This window comes from Orycteropus afer, unplaced genomic scaffold (assembly GCF_000298275.1).
Source record: "Orycteropus afer afer isolate SDZICR_OR568_19922 unplaced genomic scaffold, OryAfe1.0 scaffold00132, whole genome shotgun sequence".
Taxonomy (NCBI): domain Eukaryota; kingdom Metazoa; phylum Chordata; class Mammalia; order Tubulidentata; family Orycteropodidae; genus Orycteropus; species Orycteropus afer.
The window spans coordinates 3,365,983-3,383,771 of record NW_006921719.1 but is presented as its reverse complement, the minus strand read 5'-3'; the positions used below and the strand labels follow the sequence as shown (position 1 = coordinate 3,383,771).

Here is a 17,789-nt window from a genome sequence, read left to right as displayed (position 1 = left end):
AGCTGTCTTCCAAATCTCTTGGCATAACCAAGTGTGTGCCTTCTGTGTGGCATCCATTTGTTGAAACATGTCAATGGGTATTCCGTCAATTCCTGGAAACTTGCTCTCCACCAATTCCTTCAGTGCAGCTTCAATGTCTTCCTTCAATACCACTGGTTCTTGATCATATGCCACCTCCTGAAATGGATGAAGATCTACCAGTTCTTTTTGGTACAGTGACTCGGCATATTCTTTCCAACTTCTTTTGATCTGACCTTCATAATTCAATATTTTGCCCATTGAATCTTTCAGTATTGCAACTTGAGGCTTAAATTTTTTCCTCAGTTCTTTCAGCTTGAGAAATGCCAAGCGTGTTCTTCCCTTTGGTTTTCTAACTCCAGATCTTTGCACATTTCATTATAGTAATTGACTTTGTCTGCTCAAGCTGCTCTTTGAAATCTTCTGTTCAGTTCTTTTATCTTGTCATTTCTGCCATTTGCTTTAGCTACTCTTTTCTCTAGGGCAAGTTTCAGAGTCTCTTCTGACACCCATTTTTGTCTTTTCTTCCTGTCTTGTCTTTTTAATGACCTCTTGCGTTCTCCATGGATGATGTTCTTAATGTCATCCCACAATTCCTCTGGTTTTCAGTCATTGGTGTTCAATGCATCAAATCTATTCTTTAAATCATCTCTAAATTCAGGAAAGATATTATCAAGGTTATATTTTGGCTCTTGTGGACTTGTTTTACTTGTCTTTAGCCTCAACTTGAACATGCATCTGAGCCGTTGATAGTCTGTTGCACAATCAACTCCTGGCCTTCTTTTGGCCAAAGATATTGAACTTCTCCATTTTCTCTTGCCATAGATGTAATTTATATGATTCCTGTGTATTCCAGCTGGTGAAGTCCACATGTATAGCCATTGCTTATGTTGTTGAAAAAATGGTACTGGGCAATGAATAAGTCATTGGTCTTGCAAAATTCTATCATGCGATCTCCAGCATTATTTCTATCATCAATGTCATATTTCCATCTACTGATAACTCTTCTTTGTTTCCAACTTTTGCATTCCAGTCACCAGTGATAATCAACACATCTTGACTGCATGTTTGGTCAATTTCAGATTGCAGAAGTTGGTAGAAATCTTCAATTTCCTCATCTCTGGCTTTGGTGGTTGGTGCATAGATTTGAATAATAGTAGTATTAACTGGTCTTCCTTGTAGGCATATCGATATTATCCTATCACTGACAGCATTGTACTTCAGGACAGATCTTGAAATAGTCTTTGTGATGATGAATGCTGTGCCATTCCTCTTCAATTTTTCATTCCCAGCATAGTAGATCACATAGTTGTCTGATTCAAAATGGCCAAAAACAGTCCATTTCAGCTCACTAATGCCTAAGACATCTATCTTTATGTGTTCCATTTCATTTTTGACAACTTCCAATTTTCCTAGATTCACACTTCATACATTCCATGTTCTAATTATTAATGGATGCTTGCATCTGTTTCTACTCATTTTGAGTTGTGCCACATCAGCCAATGGAGGTCCTGAAAGCTTTACTCTATCCATATCATTAAGGTTGTCTCTACTGTGAGAAGTCAGCTTTTCCCCAGTCAACTTTTGAGTGCCTCCTGACCTGGTGAGCTCATCTTCTAGCACTATAACAAAAAATGTTTCAAGGCTCTTCATAAAGTTGTCCAGTAATATATCAAATAGTGTTTCACTGGTATTCATAAGGTTTTCACTGGCCAGTTGTTGGAGAAGTGGATGGTCTCTTCCTTCTTCCAAGTCTATCTTAGCCCAGAAACTCGACTAAAACTTGTCTACCATGAGTAAACCTGCTGACATTTTGCAATACTGGTAGCATAGCCTCCAGCCTCACAGCAACACATAAGTCACCACAGGACAACAAATTGACAGACAGGTTTGTCTCCTTAGTTGTTCCTAACCCCTCCACCCCCACCTACCTCGGGCCCTGGCCTTAATATAGAGTTGCTCCCAAGTGAAAAGCAGCCTTCAAGCCCTGGGCCCAACCACCTTGGGCCCTGGCCTTAAAATAGAGCCACCCCCAACCGAAAAGCAGACCCTGAGACCCAAGCCCACCTACCTGGGGCCCCGGCCTTAAACAGAGCCACCCCCAAGTGAAAAGCAACTCTGGAGCCTCACAGCTGCCTACTTCAGTCCTCAGGCCTTAAAATAGAGCTGCCCCCAATTAAAAAGCAACCTCTGAGCCCCGTCCTCTTTAGAAAAATGAATTTCCTTGCTCTTCATCTGACCATTTTGGTATGCAGTGGCATTGAGGGCAGATGGGAAAGGTGTTTTAGCTCCCCCTAGTGGTCAATGGGGCACCTGCACCATATGTCCCAATTACACCCTCTGGCTGCTTCTTCCTAAACACTCCCTACACTTTCCCACCTTAGGCTTTTACCCCTTGCTGTCATTTTTACCTCTGCCATACCTAGCAAGTGAAGTTATTTCCACTCTTGACAGACCAACACTAAGCCCACATCTCCCAATAAGCTTCCTCAGTTGCACTTCATCTCCGAAAAGTAATATGGCATTGTTAAGGGCACTGCCTTTAAGGATAACTTACCTGAGTTCAACCCCACTTCTTCCAGTAACTCATCATGTGACACTGGGAAAATTATTTAACATCTGAGAGTCTGTTTTCTCATCTGTAAAATGGAAATAATAACTGTACCTTCCTCATATGATTGTTTTGAGAATCATGAGTTAATGCTTAGCAAAAATCCAGGCACATACTGTGATCTGCAAAAACTTTTAGCTATTTTTAGTGTCATCATGACTTCCAAGCCCTGTTATAGTTTTACAATAGGGTAAGACATAATAGAGTAACTTGTGTTGTATCTTCTAGCCCATTAGGTTATCATCTTGTAGGTGTAAAAAGCAAATAAGATTGTTTTTCCAAATAGGGCCCCAAAAGTACTCATCAGAATAAATATATCCATAGACATGTTTTTCCAAAATATCATACTTGAATCTAATTCACACTACTATTAGAAGTCTGCCCACCTTAGTTTCCAATCAACTGTGTGATGGAAAGAAGGGATAATAAGAAAGGTAGTATTTGATATTAAAAAAAAAAAAAAAATGGAGATAGTAGTTATAGGGTATATAGGATCTAGTTTCACAATTTTTCTGTGCATCTAAAACTGTTCTAAAATAGCCTGCTACTACTGCTGACCACTCTGAAAAGGATCACAATAGGATGTCCTGGATACAGTGGGAGAAATATGTAGAATAAAACTCAAAATCATAAAAAAAGACCAGGCTTACTGGTCTGATAGAGCCTGGTGGAACCCCTATATAGCCCTAAGTCACCCTTCAAGCCTGGAACTGAATTCACCACTGTAGCTCAATTTTCAGTCAAACAACAGACAGGCCTATAAGGTGAGCAGTAACAGCAGGGAGAGACATGTACTCCTTTGAATAATCATGCATACCAAGATCAAAAAGGCAGCATTTGCCTAGGGATAGAGCTCAGAGGGCAGAAAGGGGGAGGAAGAAGGACAAATGGAAACAAGAAACACAGGTAAGAAGTGAAAAGAGTGCTATTACATTGTGGTGATTGTAGTCAATGTCACAAAACAAAATCTGTATGAATTATTGAACGGAAAACCAATTTTCTCTGTAAACATTTACCCAAACCACAATAAGAAGTTATATTTAAAAAAAAGAAGAAAAAAAAAACAAAACTAATGAAGTAAAAACTAAAGCAATTTGAAAAAAAAAAAAAAGTTCTAAAATAAAATATAATTTAAAAAAAAAAGAAATTCAGTGTTGATTTCAGATTATTAAAATTATGGCTCCTATTTTCAAGGTTCTCAGGTTTTGGTAAAAAGAAAATCTTTTTTTTTTTCCCCCAAGTACTGCGATCAGAATAATTGAAGGAGTGGAGGCATCCAAGCATGACTATGTAATTGAAATGTCAGGAAAAATACACTTCATATTTTTCCTATGGTTTATCAGACCCACTTTCTTCTCTCCAACCCTTGATCTCTCTCCTTGTACTGTACCAGTCTGCTTCTTTAGTTCTCCCAGCCTCATATTCATACGCTGACTTTACAATAGAATATGACCTCCCCTGCTTTTACTTTTTTTCCAGTCTTCTCAGCTTCTGGCCGCTTCCAGTAACCCATCCCTGCCTGACATTGCTGCAGTCCTTGGAAACTCAGCCAGGCACAGGTTCACCTCCCCAGTACCCCTTTGATCTTACACCACCTCGTGGACCATCCAAGGGCATACATGTTACTTTTTCCATTACTCAATCATTTATTTACTTATTCTTTCAACAAACAATAAGAATCTACTCTGTGCCAGGCATTGTGCTGTGCCCTAAGGACACAGAAATAATCTTTCTGCCTGGGCATTTATTGTTTTCAGTGCTGGATGATAGCCATTTCTTTACTAATTCTTTTAATCACCATTCATCAAGTGTTACTGTGTTCTATATATTATTACACAAATGAAAAATATATGTTCTCTTTTCTCTAAGAGCTAATAATCCAATGAGGGAGAAATATATATATAAAACAAGAAGAACAGTAAAATTCTGTGCCATAAAAGGACGCAGAAAGCTGCTGAGTTGTGAGAGGTCAGGAAACTAGTTATAAAGGAGGAGACCCTTGAGCAGAATTCTAAAGGATAAATGTTTGTTTATCAGGCCTGTGTGGGAAAGGATACAGGGGAATCCATGAAAAGAGAATCGGCATGGACTAAGGTAGCAGATGTGAAGAGGAGTGGTGTGTTTGGGGGAGCTGAAGCAATTGCATAGGGCTAGAACATAGGTTCAAGATGGGTTATGACAAAAGAGAAAGTTTGAGAAGTTAGCTGTAGAAGATCTTGAACTCCATCCCAAGGACTTTTGATTTTATCTGAGAAGAAAATATCATTGTCACAGTTCATTACTCTGACAGCTAATTAGATATATTGGACAAATATGAGACTGCAGCCAGGTAGTCTAGTTCAGGGAATATGGTGATATCTAGGTGACAGAGCATTAAGGAACCATTGGAGATGAATTCTAACAAGGTTTTGGATGTATAATTTAAGTACTTGCTACCTGACTACAGTACGGGGGACTATGGGACAAGGACAGTGGTATGCCTGTAAATGTTTAACAGCCAGCTGTGGATGGTGGGTAGGGAGTTCTCATTTGTTGTATTTGCTGATTCCATGCTGTAAATACTCCCACTATAGCCAACTTTCAGATGTCAATGTGATATCATTGAATGTGGCTGGGAATAGTTGCTCCAGTCACACTAACTTGTGAGTCATTGAGAGCTAGAGCCACTATACCACTGAAAAGGGAGGAATGTAAGATGATTCTCTAGTTTCTGACTTGAGAGAATTGGTGGACAGTGATGCCATTAACTTAGAGGATACAGGAAGAAGAAGTTAACTGGGATGAGATGGTGGGGGCAGAGATCATGTGTTTAGATTGTGATATTTTAAACTTGAGGCATCAAGAAGAGATTTCTGGTGTGCAGTGAACAATCAGGCCTGCACCTGTAGAGAGAGAGAGAGATGTAGGCCAAACAGATAAACTTGAGAAACATCAACCTACAAACATTATTAAATCTACAAACCATCCAAGGAATGGTATAGAACAAGAAGAGAAAGTGGTGAAATACAGGCACCTGCAGGGTAGCAACACTGAAGAAATAGTGAAAAATGAGGCTGGAAAGGAATAGAGTGGTAGGAAAGAACCAGAAGAAAAGGCTATAGAAAAAAAAAAATGAGGAGGGATTTCTGGATGAAGTGAGTTATTAAGCATGTCATATGCCATAGAATGGCCAAGTAAGAAAAAGGACTGGATTTGTCGGTTACAGGGCCATTGGTAGTGTTGCCCACAAAGCTTTTAATGGAAGTTCTGGGAACAGAAGCCAGACTGCATTTGGTTGAAAAGTACAATAGAAACATGGAAGTGGAAACTACTCTTTCAAGTGGTCTTGTATTTAGCATAGCTAATCAGGAGCTCTGGTAGCATAGTGGCTAAGACACTTGCCTGCTAACCAGACGGCTGGTGGTTCAAACCCACCAGCCACTCCTCGGAAGGAAGGTTGGGCAATCCTACTTCCGTAGTGATACTGCCTCGGAAACCCAAGGAGGGGTCGTTATGAGTCGGGGCCGACTCGACGGCACATAACAACAACAACAACAATCATCCTTGAAAAGCTCTGGTGGCGTAGTGCCTAAGGCATTAATTAGGCTGCTAACCAGAAGGCTGGCAGTTCAAAGAGAGCTTTGGTGTTAATGCATTTGGCTGCTAACCAAAAGATCAGTGGTTCGAACCCACCAGCCGTTTCTTGGGAGAAGGATGAGGCAGTCTGTTTCCGTAAAGACTCACAGCCTTGGAAACCCTGTAGAGCAGTCTGTTCTGTTGTAATCTATTCGATGGCAGTGGTTTTTGTTTTTGTTTTAAATCATCCATGGGGAACCAGGGGCATTCATGGCTCATTTAGCAAGTCCTACCCACAGCATCCTCTGCAGCCTCCTCTAAGCTACCTGTGTTACTACCCTTGGAGAAGCTTGAAGAAAATCTAGAAAAACTGCCTAGGTTCTTGATACAACTTCAAATGAGCTTGTCAGATCTTCCACTCATAGTAGAAGCCATAGTGGAAGCGCCAGCCAGGCAGCCTGATTCAGACCTGGATTCTGAGGGGGCCAGGGTTCCAACAGGGTAATAGGAAGGCTTAGAGGCTGTGTTGCAGCCAAAGCCCATTAGGGAGTGGCAGGAGTCAAATGCTGGCGAGACCAAGTGTAAATATCCAGCACAGATGGCTGGGGCAGGAACCTGGCATGGCACCAAGACTCAGAATTATGGCAGGGATTTGACTGGAGTAAAAGCAGGACATAGACAAGCAAGGAGCCAGGAGAGGAATTGCTTGCAAACAGCCTCAGGGTACCTAGACCTGGACTTCATTGGGTGTAACAGAGTGGCACAAAAGCCCAGAAAGAGGACACACAGAAGGAAGGTCTTTTGGTTTTCTAGAAAAGCCAAGCATGTGGCATTTCTGACATCCAGCAGAGCTGGAGGAGTAGAGAAATGGGTTGGTACCCTGGCACAGCTCAGCCTCCCATCCAGAAGGATGCTGCAGGTGCCTGGCCACGCTACAGAGTAAATGATACTCCTTCCTGACTCATCAGGTTTGGCCAGTGTTGCATTGTGTGTGTGTGAGAGAGAGGGGGGCTAGGTATCTGCAGATGCAGGAGGTGGCAATCACCCAAAACTAGACCAGTTTCTTGCCCAGGAACTCTGATGAGCTCACTGGAGTCCCAAAAGAGGAATTGGCCGAAGCTGTAGAGTCTAACAGCCTGACTCTGCCCATGCATTTCTGGCTGGAATCCCAACAAAGTCCCCAGGTACAGCTGCTCACTGAGCTACTCTGGACCCTAGTGCAAGCAATTGCCCAAGCAAGTCTGGGAAGGAGGCAGCTGGGGTCATAGACCTGCCTTCCAACAAATGCGTTTGTGACCAGAGGGAACAGCTGCGATCTAATGCAGCTCACTCACCACTTAGAGCAGTGTTCTCCTCCAAGGTTGAACTTGGCCTACTACTTTCAACACCATGGTCTGCCTTGGAAGACTCATCACAAGGATATGGCTGGAGTAAAGACAGGACACAAGCAAGGAAGGAGCCAATTTAGGCAATTGCTTGTAAACAATCAGGATCCCATCTGCTCTGAGCCTCATGCTCATCTGAGGGACTTCAGACTACCAGTGGACCTGCAAGTAATTAAAATCCATCTCCATGGTTGGTTCCAGGGCACCAGGATACTTTTGCACCAGCTCAGTGGGGCAGGAACTTTCAAACTACACCCCATCTTTAGCAGCCACTGCCACTTTGAAATAGTCTGTCTCTATAAATTACTCATCTGATTTTAACCCAATTTATATTGTGTTTTTGAAGAGTGTGTTTCAAAGCCATCCACAGTCACATCCATTATCTTTTTTATTGTCCACCATCAAGAAAACAATGACTAGACCGGGTGTTCAACTGGATCTTTTTAAGTAGTAGTAGTAGTAATCATCATCATCAAGTGTATGTGTATATGTACAGACTAAGACAGATGGGAAAGAAATGACAATCTACTTCCAAAAATTAGGCAATGAAAACCTTATGGATCACAACAGAATACAGTCCAGTATAGTACTGGAAGATGAGCCCCTTAGGTTAGAAGGCACTGCACAATGGCTGCAACATAGGACTCAAACATATGAGCAATCATGAAGACGGCACAGCACTGGGCAACATTTTGAGCCATTGCGATAGCACCTAACAATAAAATATGTATATAGATGTGTGTCCATGCCTACACGTGTACATACATATCCTGCCTTGTTGCAAAAACAATAGGCTACATTTGAGTATCCATAAAATGCAACCAGATAAATGAAATTAAAAGCAGGTGAGAAATTAAAGAGAAAAACAAACAAAGAAAGCTAATATGAGATCATGTCTTGAATTTTACATTCCTGTTACGCGTGACCACAAATCTGGCTCTAAACTTGCTCACATAAGAGCCATCTTGCAACAGACAACCAGGTCGGGTCGATTATACAATTCAGTATTAATTAGGTAAGAAATGAGCCCATTACTCCCAGTAAAATATAATCATTCCTTATACTAAGACTAGAAAGGAAATTCTTCCAAATTTTTCTCAGAGAAGACACTGCCTATGATAAAGACTTTGGCAGGGCTGTCACAGAAGGGTCTTATTTACTTTTCGCTCCTGACCAGCAGCATCACATCAAAATGTTTTTCAGTAAAAGATACTGAGGCAGGAACACCTTTCTCTGCTGCTTTGGTTTAAGCCAGTGGTACTCCCTGGAGCAGTGGGTTGCAGACTTTGCTGCATGTTTTAGTCACCCAGGGAACTTTTAAAAATTCCAGTGCCCAAGTCATACCCCATAAATCAGAATTTCTGGGAGTGGGATCCAAGACAATAAGATTTAAGCATAAATAAATATGTGATTCTCAGGATCCATGACTCACACTGTACACAAAAACCAATTCAAAATGGATCAAGGACCTAAATATGAAAACTAAAACCATAGAATTCTTAGAAGAAATGTGGGGGCATGGCTGCAGGACCTAGTATTTAACAAAGGATTGTCACATATGACAACAAAATGCAAAATAGAGAGATGGGACATCATAAAAATTAAGTACTTTTGTTCACCAAAGGGCTTCATCAAAAAAGTGAAAAAATAACATAGAGATAACATATAGATTGGGAAAAAAATTTGGGGGAACCACATATCCAATAAGTCCGACTCAATGGCATATAACAACAACAACAACAACATCATGTCATGTATGTGTGTGTGTGTGATATTATATGTATATCTATATATCCAAGGAGCTCTGGTGGCATAGTGGGTAAGGCATTTGGCTGCTAACCAGAAGGTCACCAGTTCAAACCCACCAACTGCTCCATGGAAGGAAGATGGGGAGATCTACTTCCATAAAGATTTATCCCTTGGAAACCCAATGGATAATCGACTTGGCAGTGAGTTTGGTTATTTTTTGGTTATCTATATATCTTTATCTATGTCTGTCTATATATCTATCTATCACTTCTACAACTTAATAACAAAAAGACAACCCAATCAAAAAATGGGCAAAAGACTTGAACAGATATTTCACAAAAGAGCATATTTAAATGTCCAGCAAGCACAAGAGAAGATGTTCAAGGTCATTAGCCATGAAAAACCCAAAGCCAAACTCACTGCCATTGAGTCTATTAGGACTCATGGTGACCTATAGGACAGAGTAGAACTGCCTCATAGGGTTTCCAAAGCTGTTAAATCATTAGGGAAGCAGACTACTCTTTCCATGGAGCAGCTGGTGGGTTTGAACCACCGACCTTTTGTTTAGCAGCCAAATGCTTTAACCAGTGCGCCACCATAGCTTCTTCATTAGCCATTAGGGAGATGCAAAACTATCTCTCCATTAGCATGGCAGTGATAAAAAAGATAGAAAACATTAGATGTTGGTAAGGGTGTAGAAAAACTAGAACCTTCATTCACTGCTGGTGGGAATGTAAAATGGTACAAGCCACTGTGGAGAACACTTTAGCGATTCCTCAAAAAGTTGAACATAGACCTATCATGTGACCCAGCAATCCCTGTCTTTGGTATACACCCACAAAAAGTGAAAGCAGGCACTCAAATAGAAGTTGTACATCCATGTTTATTGCAGCACTGTCCATAATAGCTAAAATTTGGAAACAACCAAAATGTCCATCAAGAGAAGAATAGATAAATCAAATGTGCTGTATACACACAATAGAATACTCCTCAGTTATAGAGGAATGAAGTCCTGATGCATGCCACAACGTGGATGAACCTTGAAAACATGCAGAGTGAAATAAATCAGTCACAAAAGGACAAATATTGCTTGGTCTCTTTTATATGAAATAAGCAAATAGATAGAAACCAAAGATTATTAGTGGTTACCAGTTGTTGTTGTTGTTAGGTGCCGTTGAATCATTTCGGACTCATAGCGACCCCATGCACAGCAGAACGAAACACTGCCCAATCCTGCGCCAGCTCCACGATCCCTGCTATACTTGAGCCCATCATCGCAGCCACCGTGTCAATCCATCTTGTTGAAGGCCTCCCCCTCTTTCGACGACCCTCCACCCTACCAAGCATGACATCCTTCTCCAAGTAATGGTCCTTTCTGACAACATGACCAAAATAGGTGAGATGACGTCTGGCCATTCTCGCTTCCAAGGAGCATTTTGGGTGCACTTCCTCCAGGACATATCTGTTAGTTCCTTTAACAGTCCATGGCACTTTCAGCATTCTTCACCAGCACTACAACTCAAAAGCATTAACTCTTCTTCAGTCTTCCTTATTCATTGTCCAGCTCTCACATGCATACGAGGGATTGGAAATATCATGGTTTGTGTCAGGCGCACCTTAGTCCTCAAGGAGACATCCTTGCTCCTCAGCACTTGAAATAGTTCTTTCGCGGTTGACTTTCCCAATGCTACATGTCGTTTAATGTCCTGACTGCTGCTTCCATTGACATCGATTGTAGAACCAAGCAACGTGAATTCTTTGACAACCTCAATCTTCTCTCCATTTATTGTGATGCTGCTCATTGGTCCAGTTGTGAGGATTTTTGTTTTCTTTATATTGAGACGTAATCCATACTGCAGACTGTATTCTTCAACCTTCATCAGTAAGTGCCTCAAGTCATCCTTACTTTCATCAAGCAAAGTTGTATCATCTGTGTATCTCAGGTTGTTAATGATTCTTCTTCCAATCTTGATGCCACGTTTTTCTTCATATAGTCCAGTTTCCCGGATTATTTTCTCAGCATATAGATTGAATAAGTATGGGGAAAGGATACAACCCTGACGCACTCCCTTCCTGATTTTAAACCATGCAGTGTCCCCTTGTTCCGTTCGAACAACAGCCTCCTGGTCAAGTTACAGTTTCTTCATGAGTACAATCAAGTGTTCGGAAATTCCCATTCTTCTCAATGTTATCCATAATTTGTCATAATCCACACAATCAAATGCCTTTGAATAGTCAATAAAATACAAGTAAACATCTTTCTGGTATTCTTTGCCTTGAGCCAAGATCCATCTGACAACAGCTATGATATCCCTTGTTCCACGTCCTCTTCTGAATCCAGCTTACACCTCTGGAAGCTCTCTGTCACTATACTGCTGCAAACGTTTTTTAATTATCTTCAGTAAGATCTTACTTGCATGGTTACCAGGGGTGGGAGCAAAAAGGAAAGGGAGAGTTTATGCTTAGGAGGCACAGAGTTTATGTTAATAGTAGTGGGATAGTTCAGAAAAGGATAGTGATTAATTATGGTTCCATAAATTGAATGAAATCAATGTCACTGAATTATACAAGTAGAAATTATACAAGCAGACAAAAGAAGAAAAAGACAACAGGTGATTCTGATGTACATCAAAGTTTGAGAACCACAGCTTTACAGTACTTGTGGTTAAAGTTGATATTAAACCTGCTCATACAATATTTCCATACTGGTTGTGAAAATATTGAAATGTTTTCCAAATAATTAGTTCAAAGCCTTTTGCCTGAACCTTATAGCATCTCTCAGCTGTTCATTCCTTCTGCCAGGAACTGCCTGACCTTCTCATGATCTGTCAACTAAAGAGATAACACCTCGTGCATCAGGGGGTTCCCAAAACCTTATTCCAAGGCTATGTTGTTGTTGTTGTTAGCTTCTGTTGAGTCAAATCTGACTGATAGAGACCCTATGCACAACAGAATGAAACACTGCTTGGTCCTGTGCCAGCCTCACAATCTTTGCTATACTTGAGCCCATCATTGCAGCCACTTTGCCAATCCATCTTGTTGAGGGTCTTTCCCTTTTTCATTGACTTTGCCAAGCATGATATCCTTCTCCAGGAAATGGTCCCTTCTGACAACATGACCAAGCAGGTGAAATGAAGTCTGGCCATTCTCACTTCCAGGAAGCATTTTGGCTGCACTTCTTCCAGGACAGATTTGTTTTTTCTTCTGGCAGTCCACAGTAATTTTAATGTTCTTTGCCAACACCACAAATCAAACACATCACCTCTTCTTCGATCTTCCTTATTCATTGTTGAGCTTTCATATGCCTATGAGGCAATTGAAAATGCCATGGCTTGGGTCAGGTGCATCTTAGCCTTCAAAGAGACATCTTTGCCATTCAGCACTTTAAAGAGGTCTTTTGCAGCATATTTGCCCCACACGATATGATGTCTGATTTCTTGACTGCTGCTTCCATGGGTGTTGATTGAGGATCCAAATGAAATGAAATGTTTGACAACTTCAGTCATTTCTCCATTTATCATGATGCTGCTTATTGGTCAAGTTACGGAGATTTTCGTTTACTTTATGTTGAGGTATAATCCATACTGCAGACTGTAGTCTTTAATCTTTTAGGACTATCGCCAGCATCTATTCTGATTGCTCACCACCATTGTTGTCCAGATTATTAAGTATTTAAATACCATCCCTGTCTATAGTAATGGATGGACTGCACATTTACCAGGGAATCCTCCTTACATTTTTTTCTGCTTTTGATACCTGTTAATCAGCAGTACATTCAAAAGTCTATGCTGCCAATTAAAAGAAAATTGACATGTCTTAATGGGTGGTTCCAGGCTTGACATCCTCTGTGGATACTCTGTATCCCAAACAAGGAAACATGTATGAACCAGATCTGCTTAGAGATGAGCCCAGGGAATATCTACAGGCAGAATTCTGAATCCTTCCTGAGAACAATAGCCTGATCTACCTACTGCATTTCTATGGGACTTGCAAGCAAAGTCATTAGGCTCCTTCACCAAGAGCATTCTCTACCACAGCAATTGAGGATCCATCCCTTTCTTTTCTTGAACCAAGAATCTCTGAGTGGCGCAAATTGTTAAGCACTAGACTACTAATCAAGAGGCTGGCAGTTCAAATCCACCCAGAAGTACCTCAGAAATAAGGCCTCGTAATCTTCTCCCAAAAGGAACCTTGAAAACACTATGGAGTATAATTGTGCTCTGCACATAATGGTGTCACCATGATCAATTTCCAATTTGGAATTGACTCCACAGCAACTAAAAACAGCAACAGCTGGCACCACCATATCTCTGTAGGCAACTAGACCCAAAAGGTTCATGAGCCACCCAAGAAGAGTAAAGAAGGTCATTTGGCAAACCAGGACACCAGTAAATATACTATAGCTAGCGCCTAGGACAGGAGAAGTCCATCCAAATGGAGTCTCAATCTGGTTTGTCTCCCATCGTGTCCCTGCCAGTGCTACAATGAGGGGGACCTGTAACTGGATTCCTTCAAGGTGGTAAGACCTCCAATCTCAGGACCTTCAGAATTCAGCAATACATTTCATGTGAGTCCATTCACTCTTCTACCAATCTCTGGTGCTCCCAGGCCCTGAAACCCACCCCCACAACCTGCTAGTGATGAAGGCACATCATCAAAGAGGAAGTAGGCACCCCCCCAATGCACATCAGTATCACTCCATAGCACACTGATTATCTTTCCCACAGGTGAACTGCAGAGAATGCTACTTCTTTTGGGGGAAAGTATCTGAAGAGTATCTGCTTTGACCCTGACCAATTTCAAGTTCCCACTCAGACTGTCCTCCTGCTCACTAGCTGGACCTGATTTTGTCACCTGGTCAGTGGTCACAGTGATCATATATGTATGTTGTTGTTGTTGTTGTTATATGCCATCGAGTCGGACCCGACTCATAGCGACCCTTCCTTGGGTTTCCGAGGCAGTATCACTATGGAAGTTGATTGCCCCATCTTCCTTCCAAGGAATGGCTGGTGGGTTTGAACCGCCAGCCTTCTGGTTAGCAGTCAAGTGCCTTAGCCACTATGCTACCAGAGCTCCCAAAAAGAGAGTGTTATATGACCAGAATTGGGTACCTTGATGTAAATGCTCAAATTTCCACATTCCATTGATGTAGGTACTTAGCATTACCCACATTTCACAAGTGAGCAAACTGAGGCTTGGGCAGATTAAATGACTTGTCCAAGTGACAGAGCTAAGAATCAGACTCTGATTGTGTGGCTTTGAAGTGCTTTTTCTGACTTTCTTCTTTGATTATTCTCCATTGCTTTTTAGAACCCTCACACTAATGTAACGGAAGTTTGCCAATCTTATCCTCTTCTTCTGATCCCTCAAATATAGGTACTCACATTTTCATTCTCACTTCCTCCCTCAGATTTGGTATATTCTGGGCTTCAAGCCAAACTAGCTCCTCTAGGTCCTTCCTGCCAGAGGGTAGAGGCCCAACATAGCAGACCAACCCCTTATTAATGAAATATGTACCTAGAAGCTGAGTAGCTATGAGGCTGTCATTTAATTGCAGCATAGAATTAATATCCCCCAAATGTAGAAATAACCATTATCTGGTGGCACAGTGCCTAAGGTATTTGACTGCTAACCAGAAGGCTGGTGGTTCAAATCCACCAGTCGCTCCTCAGATGGAAGACTGGGCAATCTATTTCTGTAGAGATACTGCCTCGGAAACCCAAGGAGGGGTCACTGTGAGTCAGGACCAACTGGACAGCAGTGAGTTTGGTTTGACTTTTGGTTATATTTCATTGGGCTGTTCAAACTCATGCCTCCTCAAACCAGTTGTTGTTGTCATGTGGCATCGAGTCGGACCCAAGTCATAGCAACACCACCTTGGATTTCCGAGGCAGTCTCACTACAGAAGTAGATTGTTCAACCTTCCTTCTGAGGAGTGGCTGGTGGATTTGAACTGCCAGCCTTCTGTGAGCAGTCAAGTGCCTTAGGCACTATGCTAGCAGAGCTCCCTTCTCAAACCTAGGGCTTTATAAAATAACTTAAAGTTTTTTGTGCAATCTATTCACATTTACACCCTTTGTTGCTAATGTAAGAAGTAGTTGCAAGATTTCACTGAATCTGTGCATATAGATAAGTAACCCTGATGGCTCAGCGGTTAAGTGCTTAGCTGCTAACTGAAAGGCAGATGATCCAAACCCACCAGTATCTCCACAGGAGAAAGATGTGGCAGTCTGCTTCCATAAAGATATACAGCCTTGGAAAACCTATAGAACAATTCTGCTCTGTCCTATGGGGTCACTATAAGTTGTCATCAACTCGACAGCAGTTGGTTTGGTGTTTTTGGTATGGAATATACTGTTATAAGTGTTCAGTTCTCAAATGCTTTAAAAGGGGAAAAAAGATACATTTGTTGACTTTTAATAGCCTTGGAATGTTGCTGTCAAAAAGTGTTTATGATTGAGGTGTGTCTGTCTTTCTTTTTTCCTGCAGAAATGAAACCAAAACTAGGTGAGCAGGGTCCTCAGATCCTCAGTGTACAGAGAGTCTACATTCAGACGAGGGAAGAGAAGCGCATTAACCTGACCATCGGTAGCAGAGCCTATTTGCTGCCCAACACATCAGTGATTATTAAATGCCCAGTGCGACGATTCCAGAAATCTATGATCCAGTGGGAGAAAGATGGCCATTGTCTACAGAACTCCAAACGACTGGGTATCACCAAGTCAGGCTCACTCAAAATCCACAGTCTTGCAGCCCCCGACATTGGCGTGTACCGGTGCATTGCAGGCACTGCCCAAGAAACAGTTGTTCTGAAGCTCATTGGTACTGACAATCGACTCATTGCACCCCCAGCCCTAAGAGAGCACAGGAGGGGATATCCTGGGATTGACCACAACCAAGACAATGATTTGGGAGCCACGTGGCATAAAATGCAGCAAATGTGGAGCAACAAAAATGAGCTTTATCTGGATGATGGCCAAATTAATAACCAGCCTTTCTTGAGAGCTCTGTTGGGCCACTGCAGCAATTCTGCAGGAAACACCAACTCCTGGGCATTGAAAAATAAGCAATTTGAAGCAGCAGTTAAACAGGGAGCATATAGCATGGATACAGCCCAGTTTGAAGAGCTGATAAGAAACATGAGTCAGCTCATGGAAACCGGAGAGGTCAGTGATGATCTTGCATCCCAAGTGATCTATCAGCTCGTGGCAGAGTTAGCCAAGGCGCAGCCTGCTCACATGCAATGGAGGGACATCCAGGAAGAGGTGCCTCCTGTGGCTCAGCTGAGAGGAGAAACAGGAAGTGTGCCTCAAAACTCAAAGGCAAAGAACTCAGGCAAGCTGACATTCAAGCCAAAGGTACCTGTTCTCATGAGGCAAAGCCAACACCCTGCAATTTCATTTAATAAAACGATAAATTCAAGAATTGGAAATACAATATACATTACAAAAAGGACTGAGGTCATCAATATATTGTGTGACCTTGTAACCCCCAGTGAGGCCACATATACATGGACCAAGGATGGAACATTGTTACAACCCTCAGTAAAGTAAGTAAATAAGAAAAATTTTAAAACGAACATAATACTTTCTTAATGATTATTCCAGTTTTCTTGAAAATACTTTCAAATTCCTTCTCAGAATATGTTTCCAACAGGATTCTTTAGGAAAGAAACTATAAAATGTTAGGATGTGTTTTTCACATATGTGTTGGAATTTTATAAATTAAACCATCATATTATTCTAGTTACTATCATATAGGTGTGGTACAAGACTGTATACAGTAAGAATAAGTTTAAGTGTATGTATATTTTCCATTTGCAGAGCACTTAACATTCAGAAACAAAATCAATACAATACCATTAAAAATAGAAAGCTTATTAGTAGTAATTCTCCATTATATATGAGCTGAAAGTCAGAATTTACAGAGCTCTTCCTAAATCCTCAAATGAGATGCAGTCACATTCATGGTCAAAAAGAACATTCAAGATCTATCCTAAGTGTAATACTGTCAACTGATAGATAATATTATATACCTACAAGGAAGACCAGTTAATATGGTAGTATGACTATTACTCAAATTTATGCATCAACCACTAATGCCAAAGATGAAGAAATTGAAGATTTTTACCAACTTCTGCAGTCTGAAATTGATCGAATATGCATTCAAGATGCATTGATAGTTACTGGTGATGGAATATGAAAGTTGGAAATGAAGAAGGATCAGTAGTTGAAAGACACAGCCTTGGTGATAGAAACAACTCTGGCGATCACATGATAGAATGTTGCAAGACCAACAACTTATACATTGCAAATACTTTTTTTTTCAGCAACTATGCACATGGATTTTGCCAGATGGAATACACAGGAATCAAATCGACTCTATTTGTGTAAAGAGATGATGAACAATCTCAATATCATCAGTCAGAACAAGGCCATGAGCCAGCTGCAGAACAGATCATCAATTACTTA

The 17,789-nt window shown here is 41.2% G+C and overlaps 1 protein-coding gene across 1 annotated transcript in view; it reads left to right on the top strand.

Annotated features, from left to right (window-relative positions):
• ADAMTSL3 (ADAMTS like 3) overlaps window positions 1-17,789 on the top strand; it is a 598,021-nt gene that overhangs the window by 452,234 nt on the left and 127,998 nt on the right. The window contains exons 20-21 of the mRNA XM_007945172.1: window positions 13,475-13,486; window positions 15,808-16,867. Of these exons, the coding sequence (XP_007943363.1) occupies window positions 13,475-13,486; window positions 15,808-16,867 (1,072 nt within the window). The remainder of the gene's footprint in view (window positions 1-13,474; window positions 13,487-15,807; window positions 16,868-17,789) is intronic.